This window comes from Molossus molossus, unplaced genomic scaffold, assembly GCF_014108415.1.
Source record: "Molossus molossus isolate mMolMol1 unplaced genomic scaffold, mMolMol1.p scaffold_m16_p_7, whole genome shotgun sequence".
NCBI lineage: Eukaryota > Metazoa > Chordata > Mammalia > Chiroptera > Molossidae > Molossus > Molossus molossus.
The window spans coordinates 4,422,505-4,436,429 of NW_023425401.1; the positions used below are offsets into that span (position 1 = coordinate 4,422,505).

A 13,925-nucleotide genomic window follows, 5' to 3' on the forward strand; every position below is an offset into this window, starting at 1 on the left:
ACCGTCCAGTCATGGGTTGGCGTCCTCTGACGGCCTGCCCGGGGCTACTTGCTTTGCCAGGGGCAAGTCACCCACACTTGACCTTCCAAGCACCCTGGGCTATCCTAGGGCGAGCATCCTTTGGAAAGCAGTTTGCGGACTAGACAGCCTTCATCGTCGTTTTCTTCTTCTTCGTCTTTTTTTTTTGTGGCAAAATGTGCCTAATATAAACTTCACCATCTTAGCCGTTTTTAAGTGTGTAGGTTGAGTACATGGATATTTTTATGCATCACCATCCATCTTCCAACCTTTCGTCCTCCTAGACGGAACCCTGTGCCTGTTCGCCAACAGCCCCCCTCCCCGAACCACGGGTTTTCTCTCTGTCTCTGTGGCTATGGCCGTCCGTGCCCCCAAGTCCTTCTCTGTGGGCAGCTGCAGGCTCAGCTGCAGAAAGGCCTCCCTCTGCCCCTCATGTTTTTCATGTAACATGACCAGTCTCCAGGGTATTTTCTGGGTGCTCCCAAAATAAATATTTTTGGTTCATTTATCTTTTTTATTTAAAAAAATTTTTTTCTTGATTTTATTTATTTAATTATTTATTTAAATAATATTTTTAGCCTCACCCAAGGACATATTTTTTGCATTTATCTTCAGATAGAACGGGGGGGAGGGAGAGAGACATCGAGTCGTTGCCACCCACACAATCCCAACCGGGGTCAGGGACAAATTGCAACCGTGGTACGTGCCCTTAGCAGGAACTGAACCCGGGTCTCTCCGATCCACGTGCCGACACTCAAACTACTGAGACAAACTGGCCAGGGCTCCTTGATTGATTTTAGACAGAGAGGAAGGGAGAGGGGGAGAGAGAGAGAGAAACATCGATGAGAGAGAACATCGATTGGCTGCCTCCTGCATGACCCCCACTGGGGATTTGGCCCACAACCTGGGCATGTGCCCTGACTAGGAATCAAACCGGTGACCTCTTGGTGCATGGGTCGTTGCTCAACCACTGAGCCACACTATCTGTATTATTTTATATTCAATATTATTTCGTTCTAGTTTCAGGTGCACAGCATAGTGGTTAGATAATCACATGCCTTACAAGCTGCTCCCCCTGACGCTCCCCCTGACGTGCCCAGTGCCCACCTGGCACCATACATGCTTATTACAGTCTCATTGGCCATATTCCCTGCTGTAGTCTACATCCTTATGACTGCCAATCTGTAGTTCTCGATCCCTTCGCCCTTTTCACCCCGTCCCCAACCCCCTCCCCTCTGGCAACCGCCAGTCTGTTCCCTGTGAGGTCAGATGGGTTTGTCTTTCTCTGTTTGACTTGTTTCCCTTAGCAGCATACCCTCTGGGTCCACCCGTGGTGTCGCAGATGGTAAGATGTCATTCTGTTTTGTTGCTGTTCATTCTCATCTGAGGGTATTTTTTTTCCACTGATTTTTGTTGGTTTGTTTAGAGAGAGTGGAAGGGAGGGCGGGGGAGAGAGCAACAATGATGCGAGAGAGAGACACATCGATTGCTATGCTCTAACCACTAAGGCTTCCTGGCCAGGGCAGATGTCATTTTTTTTATGACCAGGTAATATTCCATTGTATATTTGTACCACCTCTTCTTTTTTTTTTTTTTTTTTATCCTCACCCCAGGACATTTTTCCATTTTTTGTTCAGGTAGAGTTGGGGGGGAGAGAGAGGAACAGAGAGGGAGAGAGAAACATCGATGTGAAAGGAACACATCGAGTGGCTGCCACCCGCACAACCGACCAGGGCCGGGGACAAACTGCAACCGAGGTACATGCCCTTAGCGGGAACCGAACCCGGGTCTCTCCAGACCACGGGCCGACGCTCTAACCGCTGAGCCAAACTGGCCAGGGCTGTACCACCTCTTCTTTATCCATATGTGTGCTAATGGGCACTTGGGCTGCTTCCATATCTTGGCTGTTGCCAATAACGCGGCGGTGAACACAGCATGGGGGCCCCTAAACCAATTAAAATGGAACTGCCTGAGGACCCAGCCATTCCACATCTGGGGATGTAGCCAAAGAAAGCTGGAACACTAATTAGAAAGAATATATGCACAAAAGAAATTTGAGAGAGAAGGATGCTAGTTCCTGAGCTGGTACTTTAAGAGGAGGTAGGAGCTCCCCACAGCCGAGGGGCAGGCTTGAAGGAGCAGCAGCGAGGGCCCGCGGGCGCGTCCGTGCGTGTGAGGACCCACGTTGGTTCAGATGTGGGAGAAGAGCGTGGATGGAGGGCCCGAGATAACCTGGGTTTTCTTAGGTGCTCGGCATGTGGGATAAGGAGACATGGGAATTAGAGCTCCGGAGACCATCTCGGGGTCGCCGAGAACCTGGAAGGTCATTCGGAATGTAGCATGGACCTTGTGGTCTGGATTTGTCACCATTCTGCCCCATCAGCCGCATCTTCCATAGCCCCCACCTACAGCATGGCCGTTCAGCCCTGTCTGTGTCCACCAGTTAGCCAACACCCATAAGTGGGCCTTGTGCTCCTCCAGGACGACGTCGGCCAGCACCCACCTAAGAAGGCTCCTCTGGCCCTGGCCAGTTTGGCTCAGCGGTTAGAGCGTCGGCCTGCGGTCTGGAGAGACCTGGGTTCGGTTCCCACTAAGGGCATGTACCTCAGTTGCAGTTTGTCCCCGGCCCTGGTTGGGTCATGTGGGTGGCAACCACTTGATGTGTCCCTTTCATGTCGATGTTTCTCTCTCTGTCTCTTCCTCTCTCTCCCTCCCACTCTATCTGAACAACAATAACAAAATGGAAAAATGTCCTGGGTGAGGATAAAAAAAAAAAAGAAGGCTCCCCTGTCCCGTGGAGCGGTGGTGGTCCCGGCTGCCCCTGCACCAGGACACACCTGTTTTTCCACCCGAGCTGAGAATAGGGTCAAGGGCTCCACTGTGGGGTCTGGAGGCTTCTTAGAAGGGACAGTGGAGGCTCCTCCCCATCTGTACTCTCCGGAGGGACAATGGGGACTGGGAGTGGGGAGGTCGGTGGGGACCAGCTCATCGCCAGCCTTCTCCGTCACTTTGGGAAGCTTGAATGTGTTCAGTTAGCTACTGAGCATATTAGCTCGTTTGAATTGGGAGCAAAGGCCATCCGCATGGACAGATCTCCCTGGTAACACCGGGCAAACCGAACGGAGGGGGATAAGAGACCACAAAGCTTTTGGGACCATCAGAGAAGCCAGGAGACTGAGCTCCCCAATTAGAGAGAAAAAGGCCAGAGTCCGTGTCCCACAGGACGGCTACATTTAACAGGCAAAGGAAGTGGTAGGGACCAGACCTTTCTCACCACCACTGTATTCCATACGTCCAGCCGGCCGAATCGCAGCTCCGGAATTCACGTGTTACCTGACTGCTGTATCTGTGGTTACCCTTAAGGCAAACAGATGCAGAGAAAGAAAGTGAGCCTCCCCAGCAGCGCTGAAACAGCTGTAGCACACGCCCTTCGACATTCTCATCATGCCAGTGAATATGGGCACTCGAGAAAAAAGAAGGGAAGGAGGGAGAGCGAGAGAATGAATTTGAACGAATGAACGAGTGAATGAACGAATGGATACATACAGGGACCCAAACGATCAGACACAAATCTCTGAGGAGTCCACCCTCCGGGAACGGCGACGTTCGTCACCCTGCTGTCGCGCACATTCAGGGATTTTTCTCCCGTGTCACCTGCTGTCTGTCGCGCACCGGCCCGCTGCAGGTTGCCCCTTGCCTTGCAGAGGCCGCCTACACCCTCCTGCTGTATGACGAGCTGCTGGAGTGGTCGGACCGGCCGCTGCGCGAGTTCCTGAGCTACCCCGTGCAGACCGAGGGGCAGCGGAAGGAGCAGCTGCACCTGGCCATCATCCAGAACTTTGACCGCGGCAAGGTGGGTGGCCCCGAGGAAGCGGCCGCGGTGTCTTCCTCGTGTCCGGCTCACCGACGCACCTGCTCACGCAGGGCCTTCCCGTGTCAAGGTGCACTCAAAGCGCCCAAGGTTTGTCCCGATCCCCGTTCCCCGGCCCCGCCCTAGACCTCTGATCAGGGAGGTCAGGCGAGGGGTCGGGATTCTGTGGTTTTAATGAGCACCTCGGGACCCAGGTCGTTCATGCTCCGAAACACCCTTATCACCTGTCACTCAGCCCCTCCCCAAACCGGCATGTATCCTACCCCATCCACTCCGTAAGGTGAAGTAAACAGAAATGAATTTGTTTGAAGAATTCAGAGAGGCCCAGGGAGGAGAAATCCTGTGACACAATAGTGCAGGTCAGCTCCCCCCTCCCCCACCCCTTCCCTCTCAAGGGCTTGCCGGACCTACTCCTTAAAGAATCTGTGGGTCCAGTCACAGTTGTCTATTTTGTTTGAGCACTTGGATGCTTTGGTGACATCTCTGCAAGTTGTCAACATTAGGCAGAAAATAAAATTACAACCAGGGCCTCTCCTGCTTCCTCCGAACATACCATCGGTACGCCTGGAAAACGGCGCAGGGGATGCTTCTCTCCCATCTTCTTTGCTATTTCTCCAGCCACACTGACATATCATTGTGTTATTAGCAAGGAACCGCCTGCGTGCCCCTGGGGGTGTTTCCTCCGGAAGGGTGGGCTGTTACAGAACCCGGCACGGAGCACCGGCGCTCAGGAGCCTGTGCTGGGTCAGCGGCGGCCACCTCCGGCCCGTGGGTCCCGTGGCTCGCCGCCAGTCTCAGCACAGCCCAGCCTAAGAACCGCTTTTCATTTTCAAATGGTGGAAAGCGGTAGAAGAAACCGGGCCTGTGAAAACGATATGAAATTCACATTTGGGCTGGTAGGTTACAGTTTGATTGGAACCCAGGGAGCTGCCGCTTGTCGGTGGCTGTTTCCTGCTTGAAGGCCACAGCGCATCATGTGACAGGCTGTGGGGCCCACAAAGCCTGCAGGGTTGAGGGTCCGGCCCTCTGCAGAGCTTGCTGGCATTCCAGCTGATGCTCTGAAACACCCTTATCACTACCACACTGACACATCATTGTATTATTAGCAAGGACTGACCAGCTGGGTGAGAGCCCCCCAAGCCGGCCCCAGTGGACAGGTGGGCCTTGGGGGTCGGTGGTAAACCCCTCAGCACAGTTCATCTCCTTGGCCATTGGAAACGAGTAATTTCAGGATGATGATTCTGAAATGACACCAGAAGTGCTGTTTCTGCCTGCGTGTCAGTGTCGGTGGGGGTGCATCATCATTTCCAGCTTCCTAGAGGCTTAATCATTTACACGTGACTCACATGCTGTCTTCATGCTTAACGTCACAGCGGTCCTTCTGTGGCCGGTTGGCGGGATGAGGAAGTGAGGCTCGGTGCTCTGGAGGGGGTCCCAGCCCCGGGGTGGAAGTCGGCCAGGGCTGGGCCGCTGACTTCTGTCCTCGTTGGCCCGCAGTGCTGGGAGAACGGGATCATCCTCTGCCGGAAGATCGCCGAGCAGTACGAGAGCTACTACGACTACCGAAACCTGAGCAAGATGCGGGTAAGGCGCCGGGGTGCGTGCCCGCCACGCCGCGGCTCGGTGTTGGCGAGCTTGCTTTCCCGCGGACGGGAGCTGCGTGGTCCTCCATGCGTCTCCTCGGAGGCCTGCCGGGCTGTGGCGCAGGGACACAGCGCATTGCTCTGCGTGGGCTTTGGCTGAGCACACCGAGAGGCCTCGCCTAGGCCAGCGATTGTCACCCTTCTCCGCCTCGGGGCACACACGGACAGTTACTGAGATTCTGCGGCACAGCGCAAACATGTCTCTGTTGATCTGACAAAAAGAGAGGTGTAATCTTTATGCATTCGCACCATACGGCTATTGCTGTGTTGGCTGTTGTCACCTTTTTTATTTGACCATCGAAGAAAAAAGAGGTCAGTAGGTCAGTGCCCCTGACTACAAAGTCAGGTGTTCTGAACGTTTTAAAATTTTTTGCCGTGTACCCATTGAAAATCGTTTGTCTAGGCTAAACACCACCTCAGACGACACGGTGGAGCCAGGATTCACACTGGACTGAGGGAAACCCCCCCTGAAACAGTGTATCATTCTCAGTCCCCCGTCAGTGCCGCAAGAGTGGAAATGGCGACCTGACTCATTTTAAAGTGTTTGGGGGCTACTTCTACAGGAGTCACCTCCCTTTAGGAGAAATGTCTTTGTGTTTGCTAAACCTAAGCCAAGGTCCACCCAGGACCTCAAGGAGTTGAATGTCCTCTGCAGTGAAGCAGGTCCTTCCTCGTAGTGTCGTGAACACCTGTGTCCTCCTGCCATCCTGAAACTCTTCCAGGTTTCTAAAACAGGGTCCGCTTTTCCGCGTAAGAAACGAGGTGGGGATGTTGCCTTTTAATTCCGAGGCAGCAGCTGGAGGGGTGGCATCATGGACCTTTGACTGCCCACGTCGTCCTTCCCCCAGGTCACTCACTCAGCGGGGAGCAGCTGGCCCATTTCATGTCAGCAGGTCATCGATATTTCTCCTCCTGTGACAACTCCTAGTTCTAGCTCCTAGTTCTAACTCCTGTCCGTCACACTGGCTCCGGCAGGCACGACAGTTCCCTAGAAAACCCTGCCCCTGGCACCCTGTTCCTGTGACAGAAGCGAGGTTTCCATGTTTACCCAGCAAAGCCCCCGGGTGCCATCAGCACTAAGATTTCTATAAACCCAAAGCATGGCACTTCGTGCCAACTGCCCTTTCAGGAGCTGTGAGGGGGGGCGGGGGCAGGAGAGATTCCAAGTACAGTGTGAGTCTTCCTCGGGAACCCCTGGGGGCCGTCGCACCATGAGTGGGGAACCACGAGCATCGTGTGCGCTGGAGTTCGCCGCCGTCAAAGCCACAGGCGGCAGGTCGCGTGCAGCCCGACGTCACCTACCCTGTGGGCCTCTGCTTTGGGGGGTCAGCTTACCCCATCTGACCTGAAAAAATTTGCACCCCCCAAATGTCCTGTGTCCCCATGTCTCACGAGAAGCAAACCCACAGGGCAGTACACCTGGCGTGGAATTCTCCAGAACGGTTTGCTTCTCACAGTTCAGGTTCATTTTTATTTAATCAGGAGGAAAATACGTCCTCAGTGGACTGCGTGCATACAAATCATTTTCTCGGGCAAAGTCATGTCATAACGCATCCGCTCCTTCAAAGCCTGGTCCGCAAACAGCCTGCGAACTAGAACGAAGTTCTCTTTCGTATGCAGTGGTTCTCACCCTGCCGGTCACGACCCCTTTGGGGGTCGAACGACCCTTTCACAGGGGTCGCCTAAGACATAACAGTAGCAAAATTACAGTTATGAAGTAGCAACGGCAATAATTTTATGGTTGGGGGTCGCCACCACATGAGGACCTGTATTAGAGGGTCACGGCATCAGGAAGGTGAGAACCCCGGGGGTAGAGGAAGTGTCCTCCCCTGTAACTCGGGGGGTGAAAGGTGAGAGAAATGACCGGAATGTGTCCTGCGCTTTTCCAGATGATGGAGGCCTCTCTGTACGACAAAATCATGGACCAGCAGCGTCTGGAACCAGAGTTCTTTCGAGTTGGATTTTATGGGAAGAAATTTCCATTTTTCTTAAGAGTAAGTAGTGCACTGTTTAATTCGCTTTCGCACACCCAGTGTCGCTATCCCCGAGCAAAGGCTGAGCGGTTACTGACACTGTCCTTGCAGACAGGTGAGGGCGTCACAAGAGGTCCGTTTCCCCTTCTGGTGTGCAAAGCCCATCTGTATCTAGAATGCCTGGTTTTGAATGATTGCCCGAGATTGCAAACCATCTTGTGATTTTGCTTCCTGAGTTTGGAAGTTTGCTATGCGGACGAGCAGTCTGGTAATTAGAGTGGTTTTCCTCGTGGGACTGATGTCCCCAGTTGGAGTCAGCCCGCCATCCACAGCGTTAGCGTTAGAGCAAGTGCGGGCCCTGCAGGCTCAGGGTCCCAGCTGCGACGACATTGCAGGTCACCTCTCCCCCCAGATCTCCACCCCGCCCCCCACAGTCTGTTTCTGTGCTGCCAGTTTGTTTGGTTCGTTTTCCTTCTGCCTGCAGAACAAGGAGTTCGTATGCCGAGGGCATGACTACGAGCGGCTCGAGGCCTTCCAGCAGCGCATGCTGACCGAGTTCCCGCACGCCATCGCCATGCAGCACGCCAACCAGCCCGACGAGACCATCTTCCAGGCCGAGGCGCAGTGTATCCACCCCGGCGCCCAGCCCCAAGCGCGCCCCCTGGCGGCGGCCCGCAGCACCCCGTGCTGGCTGTTCCTCCGCGCCCCCCCCCCCCCCACCGAGCTCCTCCTTATCACAGACTCCTGTATCAGCATGATGTCAGTTGAAAAGGAATCTCTTAAAGATTCTGTTTGTTTGTTTTTTTCCTCTTTTAATTTAAACTTTTCTATATCTCAGCCCTGCTTTTAAAGCTCTCTTAGAGGATCCCGTAGAACCACTTTGCTCTGGCAGCCAGTGGAAATGACTTTGCTCAGGACATACTAGCCTGTGTTTCCGGGAGCATATCATTCACCCCCTTTCACTTTCATTTTTCACCCTGGAATGAGGAAGGCAAGAAAGAGAGGTGCCCCGTATCTTTGGGGGGCTCTTCACCATGGCACCCTGGACAGCCTTGTATGATTGTTATCATCGAAACGCCCACGGTCTAGACATAAACGACTCAACTGAAATCACACGGGGCTGGAGAGCACGGACTTCACCCAGCACGGGGCCTCTGACTCCCTGTCTCCGCCTGAACCTGGGGTTCTTAAAGACCAGACACTCCCTGAGCATTGTGGGTGCCATTTCAAAGTTGAAACTAAAATGCAACAGAAGGAAGGAATTACATAGAGAAAAGCACTTGCTACCCTTCTTTGAATGAGAAGAGGAGGTAAAGGTACAATTACACGTAATTTTAAAAATATTGACAATAAGCCCTGGCCCGTTTTGCTCAATGGTTAGAGCGCAGGCCCGCGGACCGGGGAGTCCCGGGTTTGGTTCCCACTAAGGGCACGTACCTCAGTTGCAGTTTGTCCCTGGCCCCGGTTGGAGTCATGTGGGCGGCCACTCGATGTGTCTCTCTCACATCAATGTTTCTCTCTTTCTCTTCCTTCCTCTCTCCCTCCTGCTCTATCTGAAGATAAATGCAAAAATGTCCTCGGGTGAGGATAAAATATATATATATCGACAATGAAACCTGGGGTTATCAGTACAAGATTTGGGGGAGTGGGCTCCACACATGTGGGGAGGCTGTGGTCCTGGTCATATTGTGTTTATTAAACAGACAGACACACGTACCAAGGGCCGTGCGTGGACTAAAGACACGCGTATCTCCTACAGTGACTGAAGATACAGGGTTAGAATTAATACGATTCCGAGCACCTAGGATCCAAACAATTTCCACCCGCTCCTCAGAAGAGTCGGTGATACGTTTATGGGTCATAGAAATTCCAGGCTGATACTTTTCTCAGAATCCCTTCCCCGTAACTCGTCCAGGGCCTGTCGTTTGAGAAGTGACCGTGGCGAGCTGAGTTCTGGGCACTTCGTTGGGAACGCCGGAGGGGAGTGCACACCGGTCCCCGGGCCCGCCCCCGCCACGGTGCAGCCCATCCTGGCCTCCGCGCGCTTGCCCGCCCAGTGCGTTGCTCCTTGACCCTGCCCTCCCAGACTTGCAGATCTACGCCGTGACCCCCATCCCGGAGAGCCAGGAGGTCCTGCAGAGAGAGGGCGTTCCGGACAACATCAAGAGTTTCTACAAAGTGAATCATATCTGGAAGTTCCGCTACGACAGACCGTTCCACAAAGGCCCTAAAGACAAGGAGAACGAGTTCAAGGTACGTGCGGTTCTGCTCGCGTGCGGTTCTGCTCGCGTGCGGTTCTGCTCGTGTGCGGTGAGCAGCGGCGGCTCCGGGCTCAGCCCCTCGCCGAGGGGGACGCGGAATAAAGGCAAGTGAACCGGGAGGGCGCAGACACCGTTGGTCCCCTGGCTGTCTGTGCTGCCGGGTACCAGAGTGACGTGGGCGCTTTCTCACCCACACGACTCCTGGCCCCCAGCCCAGGAATTGCGCTCGGCGGGCCTGGTGCAGGCCTTGGCATCAGCTTCCCGGTGACGGTTCTGACGCCAGGGGGCGCCGTCCTGGGGGCCTCCCGGTGCAGCTCAGTCCTCTGTTTACTGGTGGAGAGCCCCCTGTGGGAACGACGTGTAAAAATTCCCGATAGAGAGGGTTTCTGGGCAGAACGTGGGCGGACGCTGGTGCTGTGGAGGAGTTCTGTGCTGTCTGGGCTGCTTTTCCTTGGCAGAACGGCTGCATTCGGTGTCCGAGGGGCCCAGCCAAACAGCAGACCGTGGACCTTGGCCTGTGTTGAGTTCTCGGTCCTCGGCCGCTACACCTGTGACTCCGCCAGGCAGGGGCAAGGTTGTCGCCCAGATAAACGATAATCTGTTCTTTCATAGTCTTTTTATTGTTCTCACCCGAGCACATTTTTGCATTTATCTTCAGATAGAGAGGGAGGGAGAGAGAGAGAGAAACATCAATGTGAGAGAGACACATCGAGAGGTTGTCACTCACATGACCCCAACCGGGGCCGGGGACAAACTGCAACCGAGGTATGTGCCCTTAGCAGGAACTGAACCCGGGACTCTCTGGTCCACAGGCCGACGCTCTAACCGCTGAGCCAAACTGGCCAGGGCTCATAATCTCTTTTTAAATTAGTTTATTTTTAAGATCCGTATTGATTTTCCAAGAGAGAGGAAAGGAGAGAGATACCAATGTGAGAAACATCAGCATCGATCAACTGCCTCCTGCACACCCCCTACCAGGTTTGTGCCCTCAGCCTGGGCATGCGCCCTGACCCGCTGACAGCCTGCTGGTGCCTGAGACAGTGCCCACCAGCTAGGCCACAGGGCCAGGCCTGCTCTCTCATAACCTTAACAACAGCAACGTAGGGAGAACAGGTAGACCCCCAGGCCATCCGTATTCTCCTCCCTCAACTAAGAATGCAAATCCAGTGCATCATTGCGGGTAACTGGCTCAGCTCCTCTTTTTCTTTAAAAAATAATTTTTTTAAATTGATTTTAGAGAGAGAAGAAGGGACAGGGAGAGAGAGAAACATCGAGAGAGAACATGGATTGGCGGCCTCTTGGTGCAGGGTGGACGCTCAGCCACTGAGCCCCAGGGGCCGGGCAACCTTGGCTCCTTTCCACATCTTGCTGTCGGACCTCACACTGATGTTTATCTGGGGTGAAGTCGCCTTGCCGCCCGTGCCCGAGCCCCGAGCAGGACCCAGGAGTTCTGCGCAGCCCAGTGATGGGGAAGCGGGGTGCTTTCGCAGCGCTGTGAGCGGGCGGAGCGGACACCAGGGGTCCGGGAGTGTGGACGGTGAAACATCGAGGCTGGGAGACCAGCAGCAAAGAGCTCGGGGTGTTACTGAAAAGATCTGTAATATTTCCTGCGTCCTTTTGGGACACACAATTTCCTTCTTGACCCTCCAAAACCACCTAAGACGGAGTGTGAGAGAGCTCTCGCTGCCAGTGCAGAGTCAGACCCCTCTGGAGTCGGCCCCTGACTTGCTGGGAGACCCATTCGAATTCCCGGAGACCCCGCCCCAGACCCGCCCCTTCTGGTACCTTCTCCAGCACCTGTTCCACCACACTTCCGTGGGCATCACCGTAGATACTTATTGATGGTATCGCAACCCCCTGAGAAAACCAATGATAATAGTAATCAGTGCGGCTCCTCCTTCCCGCACACCCCCCTGGACAGCCGGCCCCACGCTGCCCCCCGGGCCTCGTCCTCACGGCCCCCACCCCAGCTTGTCTCCAGGTGTTGCTGTGCCCTCTCCACCTTCCACCTTCCACCCCCCGGCGCCCTCCCTGGGAAGTGCTGTCCTCGCCCTGGATGCTGCCTTGGCTTCCTCCTCCATTCTCCCGGGGCACCCCCGCGTCCCTTCCTCTGCGCCCCAGCCCTTCGCCTGCCCACCTCCCCGTCAGCCTCGCTCATGTCAGCAGGTCTTGGCTGGCTCAGAGAAACCCTTCCATTTTTTGGTAGCTGTTGAATACCTGGCGCTATTTCGGGAATGTCACAGGTCTGTTCTCTGGGGAATAGGCTTTGTTTCGGGAAGGAAAGGGAGGTACGGGTGCAGAAGCCCAGTGCCATCGGCTCCTGTGGGAGGCGGCACAGCTTCCATGTCCCGGGTGCTGGTCCTGGCCATCCAGACCCGCCTGGTGACAGCGGTTCACAGGGGCGCAGAACAGGCGCATTGAATGGAGCCACAGGAAGCCGGGGGTCTGGCTCTGCAGACGGTGAGAAGGCAGCTTGCACACTGCCACCTGGGTCGCCGCGGCCTCTCTCCCTTTAACAGGGAGATCCCGCTGTGTGATTGCCGAGGCCTTGCCTCCTGCCAGAGGCCGTCACCTTCGTGTGGGGACGGGCTGGTGCATGACCCTTCCCCACGAAAATGGCCAGGCCTGGAGGAGGAAAGAGGTTAGGGTTAGGCTTGTGGAGACAGAGTGGAGAGAACACCTGACAGCCCGTGCTGGTTCCTGAGCTTGTTCCTGAGCCTGTTCCTGAGCTTGCTGGCTGAAGGGAGGGACCCTCTGCTCCACGCAGGACACTGCCAACGAAATGCGGGGACATGACACGCACTCCAGCGCCGTGTCCTCGGGCTCCAATGGCTGCCTGGGTGTGTGTGTGGGGGGGCCCTTCCCCGCCAGGAAATGCCGACAGCAACGAAGGGCTAGCACGAGCCACGCTCGGCGCCTGGGGGGGGCACTCGGGGACTCACTGTGCTCTGTGTTTCTAGAGTCTCTGGGTGGAGAGAACGTCGCTGTTCCTGGTGCAGAGCCTGCCCGGCATCTCCCGCTGGTTCGAGGTGGACAAGCGAGAGGTGGTAAGGACCAAGCGTCTTCTAAGTACTTGCTTTCTTTTTTAAAAAAATCCTCACCTGAGGTCCATGCCCTTGGCTGGAATAGAACCCGCGACTCTTTGGTCTGCGGGCCGACGCTCTAGCCGCTGAGCCAAACCGGCCAGGGCCTGACTGTCAGTACTTCCCCATGGCGGGGCTCCCCTGAGGTCCTGCCAGGGGCTAGCTGCTTCTGCCTTCGACTCAAAGTCCCTGGAAGCCCTCAGAGCAAGTCGGTGAGTGAGCATGAGTCTGACCACCACGACCGGGGCTTGGAGGAGGACACTGTCCTCGTCCGGCCTCCAGAGGGGGGCCGCAGAAGCAGCCGGGTCTGAGCTGGCACCCAGTGCCGCCCGAGCCAGAGGAACTGGGATCGCAGCTCTGTTGTCACTGCGGCCACGTGACTCCGTGCTCACAGGTGCCAGGCAGTGCCAGGACGGTCACTACAGTGCCCTTCAGTCCCCACGGCCCAGCTGTGAGCTGTGTGGTCACAGCCCCCCTTTCACAAGTTCTGGAAGCTTTGCCGGAGGTCCGACAGCACGATGTTGAGGAGGGATAGACCTGAACCCCGATTTTTCTGACTCAAAGCCAGTGGGGTTCATCTCTTCTAGCCTCAGTTTCCGTCTAGGTTCGTGGGGGGGCCCAGTGCCAGACGCACAGTAGGTCCACGCTGGTAGAGGTCACCATGGCGGGATGCTGTGGGTCAGTCTCCCTGGGAAGTCCTGCAGGGACAGCTGGAGAGCAGCGGGTCACCCAGGGGCTCTCGGGTAAGACACCCTCCAGCTCTGGTCCCCAGTGCGGACAGCAAGAGCAGCCACCAAAGGCAGCCACGTCTGGGTGGAACCCCGCCCTCTGCCCAGCTGCTCTGTCCGCTGACAGCACCTGAATGTCAGCCACAGCCCTGCGGTCTCAGGCACCCTGTCCCTCCCTTGGCACCTCATCGGGACCGCAGCAGCCCTTGGACTCCCGCCGCCCTCTCGCTGATCGGAACCATGCCCGTTGTGAGATGCTGTTTGCGAACAAGCCCGCTCTGTCCCGGTGGGTGAGAGCAGGCCCTGCCCAAACTGTCCGCGAGAACGGCTCGTCCTAGCTGACCTCTC

At 55.7% G+C, this 13,925-nt stretch overlaps 1 protein-coding gene across 1 annotated transcript in view; it reads left to right on the forward strand.

Moving 5' to 3' along the window:
• Positions 1-13,925, forward strand: part of DOCK4 (dedicator of cytokinesis 4) — a 337,471-nt gene that overhangs the window by 304,317 nt on the left and 19,229 nt on the right. The window contains exons 36-41 of the mRNA XM_036247405.1: positions 3,723-3,871; positions 5,387-5,473; positions 7,422-7,526; positions 7,990-8,131; positions 9,592-9,758; positions 12,727-12,813. Of these exons, the coding sequence (XP_036103298.1) occupies positions 3,723-3,871; positions 5,387-5,473; positions 7,422-7,526; positions 7,990-8,131; positions 9,592-9,758; positions 12,727-12,813 (737 nt within the window). The remainder of the gene's footprint in view (positions 1-3,722; positions 3,872-5,386; positions 5,474-7,421; positions 7,527-7,989; positions 8,132-9,591; positions 9,759-12,726; positions 12,814-13,925) is intronic.